General features: G+C 43.4%; 1 protein-coding gene across 1 annotated transcript; it reads right to left on the reverse strand.

The window, feature by feature from the left end:
• Window positions 1-383: 383 nt before the first annotated feature.
• On the reverse strand, window positions 384-11370 carry LOC101077687 (WD repeat-containing protein on Y chromosome). The gene is made up of 20 exons (XM_029835586.1): window positions 11281-11370; window positions 10130-10510; window positions 9290-9500; window positions 9064-9213; window positions 8828-8950; window positions 8588-8759; window positions 8447-8493; window positions 8232-8363; window positions 7954-8142; window positions 7440-7631; window positions 6799-7245; window positions 6565-6717; window positions 5346-5530; window positions 4950-5089; window positions 4449-4597; window positions 4167-4378; window positions 3068-3174; window positions 2479-2528; window positions 2312-2406; window positions 384-1037 (listed from the first exon to the last, which is right to left on the reverse strand). The coding sequence occupies exons 2-19, from the start codon at window positions 10198-10200 to the stop codon at window positions 2338-2340; spliced, it is 2799 nt and encodes a 932-aa protein (XP_029691446.1). The 5' UTR covers window positions 10201-10510; window positions 11281-11370; the 3' UTR covers window positions 384-1037; window positions 2312-2337.
• Between the last annotated feature and the right edge of the window lie 8 nt (window positions 11371-11378).

Raw genomic sequence — 11378 nt, forward strand, 5'->3', positions numbered from 1 at the left:
ATTTATTGAGACTGCGAAATAGCTTCAGATCCATCTACAAACACTCATCAACATGTAGTAAGTGAAACAGGCCTTGTGAAACACATAAAAACAGACACTAAATCAGCTTTTAAAATACTCTTAATGCCTAAATGAGCTTTGATATGTTGTCTATTTTTTAAAAAAAGGCATAACCCCCTGTAGCTAAATGTCTTTTTACTATATATATATATACTGTATATATACTGTGTATATATATACTGTATATATATATATACTGTATATATACTGTGTGTATATATATATATATACTGTATATATATATATATATATATACTGTATATATACTGTGTATATATATATACTGTATATATATATATATATATATATACTGTGTGTGTGTGTGTGTGTGTGTGTGTGTGTGTGTGTGTGTGTGTTGTCATAAGTGTAAACTTGCAGCACATACAGTCAACTAGGGTGATCCTGGGGGCCAGAGTGAGGGGTAAGTGACATCCATCTGGGTGTTTTTCTCTCTTAAAAAGAGTAACTGGCTCCTGCTTCCTCCCACACTAAATCATCCAGGCTGATGCCTAAAATAGCCCATCATTTAAGGGATGTGTGTGCAAGGACCATGCAAATAAATGCAACAATTCAATATAGTAGAAATAAAACAAAACAACAAAAATAGGCCGATGAATATTGCTTAATTCTAAAAAGTACAGGGTGGGTTGTGTCTGTCAGAGTGACCTTGACATTTGGACAATGGCTAACTTGGCTCTGTCTCTGCTGCCATTTATCAGGTGACCTCAAACAAACACAACTTGACAACAACTGGATTTGCTTTTGTCAGTCACCACTGGACTGTGGAGACAAATGGTGCAGAGTTTTGTGCACATTTGTTTCAGGAAAACCATGAAGAATAACATCCCCCAAAACGAGTCCAAGACCTCAGTATTTCTGCATCTTGACGGTTGGATGACTGCAAAGTTTTGAGCCTGGATTTTCTTTCCATGTCCTCTGAGCTGAAAACTGCTGCCACTCAAAGTCAGAAACAGCACCTGGGGATTGTGGGTAAAACATATCAGTGGACAGAACAAAGAAATCTGAGGAACAATGATGGGCATATTGGAAAAAGCAGGTGCATCAATTTATTTCTGGCAAGTGAGAATAATGGGAGTCTTTTAAACTTGCTCCCTGACCTCTCAGCACTTGTTCCTGCTTCACAAACTGGCAGCCGCAGGAAGAAAAACCTCCAGATCTGAGCCACAAAGGCAACACGTTGCTGCAGTATGAAGGGAGCAAGACAATGAGGAGCAAAGCAAGGAAAGGATATTTTCATCGGATGCATCTAAAATAGAAAAGGCAACATTCCTCGCCACTCTTTCCCCTATATTTCTCTTTCATTATCGCATCAATCATGACTTCTTTGGGCTTCGGCGCTCAAGCCACAGCTCCCAGACGGAAAGGAAGTCAAACTGCACCCTTGAATTCCTCCGCAATTTATCCATACTTTTATAGTTGCGTGTTCTGACCAGTGCTTCTCTGCTGGCAATGACAGCATGTCTACACAGCCAAAGCGTCAATGACGGCAGACGCTGCCGCTTCTTTTATTTAATGCACTCAAAAGGAAATTATAGTATCTTTTCTACTAACCAGCAGAGTGTTATACGAATAGACCCAAATATGAACCTCCCCACTGTCAAAACACTAGAGGAGAAAGTAGAAGGTCACCATAAAAAGTTACATAACACTTAAAAATACATACAGCACGCACTTATTGAAACAACCGCAGGCCGACAGCAGAACAATTAGAGTGAGCCCAACAAAGGACGGCTGCTAAAGCCGTTGTGTTAAACCTGCAGTGTCCATGATGCCCGCAGGGATTAAAACCTATCTAACTGAGCCGGTTCCACAAGCCTGACCACAGCCAGCAGCCCTTCACAGGATTCGCTTCATTTAGTCTTGGCAAAGTCACTGAAAACATACAATAACTTATGTTCATTAACTGATGTGTATTTCTGAATTTTACTGTCAGCCTAGAGTGAACTGAAGGGAAAAAACAACGCTGTTGATGATGAAGGGATCCACTCTGCCTCTCATCTAGAACTGGAGCTTTACCTTCAATTTCAGATCTGCTAAACTAAGCTACAATGTGAATAATAACCATGGCGTTAGCTGCTTGTGTCAGTCTATATACATATAAAATAGAAGACAATAGAGTCAAAAACACATGATTTATTCAACAGTGCGTTCAAAAACATGGTAGGCATATAATAGGCCACTTGGCAAACAAGTAGCAAGTATCATGTGGACAAATGAGGGAGACGCTCACCTGCAGGCTCACAGTCTGCCTGTCAGTTAGCCCTCTTTATTGGGCTGGATGTCATCAGACCTCGTGTTACGTAAAACTTCTCTGTCCCGCAAATGCTGAGATAAAGGATGAATATTGAATAAAAGAGATATGTGAGTTGTTTATACTCATCTACTAAATAGGCTTACCAAGAGATGTGGAGGTTGCTGTAGGATAGTCTTAGGTTGGAAGGACAAACCTAAACAGAGAAGAATGTGAATGTATATTTATGTATGTGGATGCAGACAAGGCATACTAATTACTGAAATGTAAGGATTTATAATATATTCTCGGTTTGTATAGACAGGCGTAATGTGGGTATTTAAAACATTTTTTAAATACATGGCTTTGTTCAGGAATATAAAATAGCCCAAATGTTCCTGTGTTGCGCCCCAGATCTAAGAGAAGGAGAATGTGAAGAATGCTCCAACCCCTTTCTTCATAACTTGGGAAAATTGGCTCTGATTTAATCAGTGATTCAGGTTTAATAAGAATGGAAGGCAGTTCTGGTTCTGACCCTTAATCTAACACACACACACACACACACACACACACACACACGCACACACGCACACACACACACACACTCTCTCTCTCTCTCTCTTTCTCACTCTGTCTGAAAAGTTGTAATTATTGGAAAGGACATTCCCAGTACACCAGATGTGACTGGGTCAGGCAGAGGCCATACATGTGTGTATCTGTTGGGGTGTGTGTCTGTGTGTATTGGCAGTGAATTACCTTCACAGTCAAATTTCTTCTGAACCTGGTTTGGGTGATCTGGAATGCGACATTTGACCTCATCATCACCTTCGGCCTTTGCCTCATTTTCTGCTGTTTTTTTGATTCTGTAGATGTCACAAAAAGTCATACTAGACACTAAAGTGAACTCACGCGTGTGAGCTGAAAAGCTGTTGACATTAGATAAGACATGTTGCACTGGTCTGTTTCGGTCTCTCAGCGAGGCAAGACTGAGACCATTGATCTCTGCTGGATGTGGGTGTGTGTGTGTGTGTGTATGAACTTCATATTAATATGGAGCCAAATAGGGAATCTACACTGTTTATCTGCATCCTAATAGTTGAGAACAATTCATGTAAAATAAGCCTGTGCAGTATTTTTTTTTAAATAATTCTGGCAACCTTTAAAAATATCGGTTATTTACTTCTTAAACAGCAACATCTGACAGCATACAGTATCTACTTGTCTAAAGTGCTTTGTGCAAACAAGCCTGCAGCATCCATGTGCAGCAGTATTTGCATTTTTCTGTCAGTTTGATGCTGATGTTGTTGCATCTGTAGCCGAGGAAGTTCATTTCATGAGGCTTTGGCAAAACCAAAATGGCTTGATGTTGATGCTGATGCTGAATTAACTCACCAACCCCAAAACTACCATCCTAAAAATACAGTAAAGTACACCAGGAAGTGTCTGAAAGTTTATGACCGTCAACCAAATTTTTTTAAGGCTCATGGAAACGCTGAGGTAGGTTTATTCTGGAGGAACCATGTTGACTGGGACATTTTTCTCCAGAGCACTTAGATGAGATTTGGCACCTGTGATTCAGACAAGAATACTTTGTCAATATACAGTTGCTTATACAATGAAATTTGGAGGCCAGATGGAGGGTTTATTAGGCCTCAGTCAGGTCCCAGTGTTGACCCCAGTGTTTGCTTGTACCTGTGTGTAGAACATGATGATCTGTCCTGTGTAACCCAGTTTTCTAATGCAGCAGCATGACCATCAGTTTACACCAGAGTTGGAAATTTAGCTGTTTAAACCTCGAGTGAGGACTTGTTTGTATTCTGTTGCCATGTGTTTATTTTACAGCATTTAACCCAACCTCTGGTGAGGGGCCGGCTCGGTGATGCTCCACAACTCCTGCTGCCCGAAAGAACCCACGTGATCGCCGTCCTTCGTCCACAGTGATACGGAGCCGCTGGCTGAAGCTGTGAGGACCCACAGCTGGTCAGCGACGTTGAAGACCTCCACATGGACCAACTCTTCCCTTTGAAATGTCCAAGACTGCAGCAAAGGAGGCTGCTCACATACGGGCTGTGTAGGCAAAAATACCCTCAGGCGCTATACGATTGCTATACATACTCATTTACAAACTCCTGCACACCTGATGTTGTATAACTAATCCAAAGTCAGCTATGCTCCATATCTGAAGGCGGCCTGACGTGTCCCCAGACACCACAAGTGTATTTTCTGCCTGATTTGAGCTCAGGCTCAGGACGCGCTCACCTGGCTGTTCGGGAGCATAGAATTGTCCTGAACAGAAAGAAGAAATTTAAAACTGAACTTTAGCAACGTCCGCATGATTTAATACACATCTAAAGGATTGATTTCCTTTGTGTTCCAACATGTCAGATGTCATTTAAATTCAGTACCGGTAGAAAAACATACCCAGACCTACACAGATATGCCCCAGCTCACTAAAGCACAGTGGTCACAGCGTTTGAAGATTGGATCTGGAAAAAGGTGCAGCTGTGGGCTGCCAGGAATGGTATCTGCAGGGGGGCTGAGCTCACCATTACCACTGAGCTGTAAAACTCGTGTCTGTCAATCTTGTCCTCCCTCCACGAGCTCTCCTTGAACATCCCCTCCCGTCCCTCCTGCTCACCGTAGGTGTGTGTCTGTCCTGTGACGCTCCAGAAGCAGAGACTGCCGGCTTGCGATGACACCAGCACGCCACCATTTCTCAGCCTTCTGTCTCCAGCTCGATGCTGCAGGAACAAAAGGCCGTCGATGGGAGGCATCGCTCTGGATGCATCAGCGCAACAAACCGAGAACAACAATTCACACGTGATGATATTCTTTTAGTAACAACAATGTAAAAACGATACTAAACAGAGTTTATGTTAAACTATATCTGAGGAAGGGTCTGATGAGAATCCTCTAAGGTTTGTTTTTGAAAATGAAAAAAAAAACAGGATTCAGGAGGAAAATGACATGTGTCCCGTGCTAAAACTACTGCAGTGCTTTTCAATTCAGACTCCTTTTACTGTCCATTTCTCACCCTTTCTCTGTGGGTCCCTGGAGATGGAGCACCGGCCTCTGTGTCTCACACCTCCAGATAATGAGCCCTCCATCACGACTGGCTGTGGCAACTACCCCCAGGGCAGAGCACTGACTGACAGCCGAGATGTCTCCTGTATGGCCGCTGCGGGACTTCCACAGCACGTCAGCCCCCACATACATATCCTAGAGAGGGGCACAACCACAGGGGTAAATATGGTTTGTCCCTGCAATAAAAATGGAAAACATTTACATGGTTCAGTAGTTACTCTATGCAAACCCTAGGAAGGATTGTACCAAAACAGTATTGTGGTGCCTTTAGGGTCTGTAGTGTGCATGCATGGTTGGTTGAATTCGTTTGCACCTCATTTCCTTCTATTTATAAATGGTCTAAATCATGTATGTTTTCTGGTTTGCTGACCTTGTTTGTTGTGGTCAAATGCTGGTTCAGGATTATAAACCTCAGAGGAAAAGCAGGGAGAGAAAAGGTCCTGACCTCACTGGGTGCATGTAAATATATATTTTACACCTTTGCTGATATAATTTAGTCCCGAATGACAGCAATCCTCACAGCCGGCTCTGCTGACATAGTAGGTTTGGGGAAAGATGGGATTAAGAACTTGCTGAGAAGCATGAACACTGAGTGTTCCTAACTGCAGAGTTCAGACAAGGAATGCAACCACAGAGCAGATGGTCGCTGAGAGCGACGAGGTAAAATATAACACAGGAATTTGAAGTATTAAAATATTCATGGCGGCGCACCCAGAGCAGTTCGCACCGGAGCAGCACTTCATCCCTATAGACCGAAATTTAAAAGTTTAAAAAGAGACAGGGGGCCTCTGACTTGAAAGGATCCGACTGTCAGTTTAATCAGACTGGAAATGCTTTCTGGGGTGAAAATTCTTGACCTCAAACTAAAAAATGGCTTTTCAGCCCGTAGCAGATTAGTCACTTCAGTGTGAGCGTGTCGGGTTCATCATCCAGCATTTAGCATCTGGGGAAGAACTTGAGCATAAACAGTGAAGACTTGACACATCTTAAGCTCTCTGGGCATCGGTGAGTAAGTGAGCTACCCTTCCAGCATCGCCAGGCAAAGCTTATGTAACGCGTCTCATCCAGGCATTTTCAACTGGATGTCGTATTTGTTTGATGTTGTGTGTTTGATGGTGCATTTCTCACTCAATCCTCAGACTCTGCTGTGCATTTTCAATTTCAAGCACCTTTGATTTTACCGAGAGGTCGTACTGAACAATTCTCTGGCTCCACCCCACAGCCAGCAACTTGTCGTCACGGAGACAGGTCAACCCGGTGACTTCAGAGTCAGTGAGCGGCTCCAGCTTGTGCAAGTTTAGGCCACTAATTAAGCTCCAAACCTGTTGAGGGAAAAAATAATGACCCTCTCACATGTGAGCTGAACAAACAACAACTCTGTTTAATCTTTAATGTTACTGGACCTTAATGGTGCCTCTGCGAGACCCAGTGATCAGTCGCCTGTGGGATGAGTCTAGAGCCATGGAAGTGACCGCTTCTTCCCCATGAGCATTTAAAATCTGAATCCTTGTCCTCCCTGACTCCACATCCCAGATGGACAGAGAGGAGTCGGCGTGTCCGGTTACCACCTGCCTCAGAGTGGAGTTGCACAGAGCGCAGGTGATGCCGGGACCTTCCCCACCTCCACCTGAGGACCCTCCAGCCCTGGCTGATCTGGTTTCAGGCAGATGGAGCAGTGCCAGATAATCTCTGCATCCCACCACTAAATGGGGCCGTTCAGACAGCGGGGGACTCAGCAGGAGGAAGGGGACGCCGCCGTGCTCGGGGATTCGGCTGGGCTGCTGGCAGGGGAACTGCAGGTGGATGGTTTTCAGGCAGGCATGGCTGACGAGGTCCCAAACCTTCAGGACCTGAACAAAAACATAGACCTACAAGTATTAACTTAAATACCTTCTTTAAAAATCTTGGAAGCTCCGTTCTGTTAGGAAAACATTGAGTGATTATAAAAGCAAATGAAAGCTTAATTTGTTAATACTAATCCTGTTGTTTGTTTTTTTTACTTGTGTGTCAATTTAACTAAAAGCTGCCTGTTTCTATGACTCACGGCGTCTCTGGAGTAGCTGAAGATTTGCCCAGCCCGCTGGTAGATTGCAACATCTAACACAGCGGTGAGGTGACCCCACAGGGCAGCTACAGGATGTGTGGTGACAAATGGACTCCACAGCCTGACTGCTCGATCACAGCCTCCGGTAACCATCAACTGCAGAGCTGCACTGTAGTCAAAGCATTTAACTCCCTGGAATGAGACAAAAAAAAGGCCGAACAGAGCGCAGCAGTGCCCATTTCTAAATCACTGTTGTGAGTTGGTTTGTGGTTTTAATGTTTTTATGTCCAGACAGTCGCCTAAAAATAAGTGTGTTTGTGTTAAAAACAGCCATTGTGACTAACAGGAAGCATCACCACCCACTTTAACAAGGCTTTACAGAACAGCTGCCTGTCATGCAGGCTAGAGGACTTTAGAGAAATTCAGAAGAGTTGTAGTTCTGGCTTTAACTGACTGAGCTTTATAAATGACAAATAATGAGATTAAACAGACGGTCGGGGTCACCCAGCCTTACCTGCTCAACACTCCAGACTGTGGGCTCCCCCGTCAGGGTCACTTTGGTAAAGACCACAGAGGTACGGTCACTTTCTGACGAGGTCATGATGACTTTGGTGTCTGGCGCAAACATCACTCTGTTGATTGGCTGCCGGTGAACATTGGGGACGTAATGATGGGAAACCACGTCGCCATGGTGACTCAGGTCCTGTTATCAGAAGGCAAGGTTTAGGCGAGTGTCTTAAATTCCTGCTGCTGTTTACTCTGGGGGTCTTCAACAGATCAGGCTAAACCTACAGGGAGAAAGATCCTCAGCAGTTCTTTCTTGGGTGAGTCTTTAAAAAGACCTTTAGATGGGTTCAGGAACCTCAGGAGGTGGATTCCTCCTTTTTCATCACCCAGAAACAAGAGTGAGGGTTTATCTGGACTCTGACAGGGTCAAAGATGTGTTATTGTTTTCAAAATGAATAGTAAGTAAAAGAACATTAAACTCAAAAGAACAGCTGACCTACCTGAACATCATGCCAATAGCAGATAGCAGTTGGGACACTACGGAAGCCTGACATCAATAATAACACATTTCTGATCATGATCCATGATCACTGTTGTACTAATCAGATCATCTTATTGCTAGTAAGTAGGACAAACCGTACCAAATAGGTGGACATCCTCAAATACACCAGCTGTGGCGACGTTGACAAAGTGCAAGTCCCTACAGTCGGTTGCTACGGCAACCCTGCGGACATCCCCCATGAAGACAGCATCGGTGGTCCATCCCCTAAACCGTCTCATGCTGGCCACTTCCTCTGCTGCGTCTCCCGCTAACTGGATTAAAGGATATTAAATGCAAGTGTGTCACATTTGCATTTTGCCATAAACATTTAGTCACTCACCCTGAAACTTCTGAGGATTCGTAAGCTGCTGTTCCAGACTGTGACCTGACCCCCTCTGCTGACACTGATATAGCGGAGGGGAGGCGGACTGGAGACAGCAATCACTCGCACTGTCGGCTCCCTCTGTCCCTCAGCCAGCATCAGTATAGAGAACATTATTAGACTTAGCATTTTTTACTTACCACTACTACTACTAATAACTAGATATTTAATTACTAATAACATGCTGACACCACCTTGTTGTGAGAACAATGTCTGATGGTCTGCTGCTGGGAGTCCTGGAGAGCTGCCCTGGGAACAGAGGCCCGTTCTCTTTCACTGTACTCCAAAAGCAGGTAGGAAGACACATCCTGCCACCTCACCTGTCCGGTACAGCTGTTGTCCACCTGCCACCAAAGTGTTCACATTAGTCCTGTATCACTCATCCCACATCACCAATGTTTCCGTCTGAGCTTCATTCACCTCATCGAAAAATTTCTTGACCCAGGTTTGATCGATTTGGGGACCCATGATAGACCTCAGGACCTGATGAAACTCTTTCAAATTAATTCCAGACTTTGCTCGGTTTGTTGCAACTGCTTTGCTGTCCAGTATTGCAGTAAATGCATTTCTGAGATGCTGCAGGTGCTGAGGGCTCAGTTTCTCTGCAGGGCTGACTCCATCTGCTTCATCACTGCAGAGAGCAAAGATCATTTATAGCTTTATAAGTTGGTAGTTGCCATAATGTTGGGTGGTGTTGGATGAAGAGCTCTGCTTATAGTTGTACAGACGCATCTTCATCTGTTTTGATTACACATTGATCTCCTTCCATCCCGGAAGAATGGTCATAAATGGTGATTTAGCGCCCCCAGATGGGCATACTTTGTCATAACAATATTGTAGTTGTGATTTAAACTAAGAAACATCCATATTAAAAAATACGAAGCAGACTTGCAAATACAATTAAATTAAGTTTATTTATTAATTTATTTGGGTGGAGTGCAGTGTTCCACAACATCAGGAGCTTATGTTTGGTCTTGTTGCTCAGGGAGACTTGGCTGTGCTCAATGTGACATGGATGAGTGATCTCCACTGCATGTGTCACAACCTATTCATACCAAAAATCGAAATATTCATAAAAGCAGTTAAGCAGTGAAGAAGTGTGGATAAAAGTTATTGGAAAAGCTGCACTTTGTGGCTTTGTGGAAAATGCAGTTAAGTGACAAGTATTTTAACTATTGTGTAAACAGTAGAAGTCCACCCAACAATCACTTAACAAGAGGAAATTGTAATTTTCAACATCAGATGAGCAAGAAAACTCACCAAAACCTTCTGTGTGGCACTTGTCTGTCATACATAGCCCATGGGTTCCTGTTGGATTGTAATGTTTTCATATTAATAAAGTTCAAATCCAATTCAGTCTTTTACTGTTTCTGTACTTGCTTCCTTTAATTCACTTTGATCTGAATTATTAGGTTTCAACACTCCTGAGTCTGTGCTGCGATCCTCATTATGCTCTGAGCCTAAACATGCCCACTCTTTCTGTCTTTTCAGACGATGTCCACCATGGCCTCTTGTTCTCAGGAATGTCCCGGCCTACAGATCAGCGAGCCATCTGTGACAAATGTTTGACCGTGCCGAGGGTGGGGAGTCAGAGGTGACGAATGACTGTGGAGATGAGTTTCCCAAACAGCAACAAGTCCGCTGGGGGGAACAGAGCCACGTACAGACACACACACTCACTAGATTAATCATTTATAGAAACAGTTGAGAGCCAGCACAAGTAAGATTTGTTAAGGAAAAAAAACACCCCAAATTTCATTCTAATTATTAAGTCCTGTGCTGGGCCTGAAAATGGATTTAATATTAGCTTCATAATGACTTTACTCTCATGGCTTGTTGGTCATCTCACTAAAGTGGTTTAATTACGTCCAGGCAACAACAGGATGTCAGTGTGCTGCTATTTCCTGGTCCAATATTAGAACTATACATAACAATGCCCTTAAGCTTTGACACATCATTGGAATTTAGTCTTATCAGATGAAAGATAACCACATAAAAAACATTAAGAATCGTTGTTTCCACTGAAATATGTTTCTTCTTGTGGCAAGCAGGGCATCAGCTTCTTGGGCACTGATAGGGGTGGAGGAGGGATGTTGGGAAAAAGTTGAATACTGTAGATCACTTTCTACACGAACAGGATTGCATATGCTTAAAAGTACATTTTAAAAACAAAAATCTAGATATGTATAATTTTATTTTTAAAAATAATTTCATCTCCAGAGTTTTAAAGAATGCAGAACACTGGATATTTTATCTGATGAACTGGCTGTTTGCGCTTATGCCACTAGATGGCGCAATTGGCCAATGCTTGATCTGCCTGACCAGAACAAAAACCTTGATATTACACATTAAATATCTGATGTAAATACAGCTAAAGCAGTGAAGCAGCGAGAAGCTGTGACCATTCCCACCTTGTTTAATTCCTTTTCCGCCCATGTGTGCCAAGCCGCACACGCACGGTGGCAGCAGCGCCTCTTTTGGTAATCACTTCCCCGTGACCCGCCTTCCC

The sequence above is a fragment of the Takifugu rubripes genome, chromosome 1 (assembly GCF_901000725.2).
Source record: "Takifugu rubripes chromosome 1, fTakRub1.2, whole genome shotgun sequence".
NCBI classification, from domain to species: Eukaryota; Metazoa; Chordata; class Actinopteri; order Tetraodontiformes; family Tetraodontidae; genus Takifugu; species Takifugu rubripes.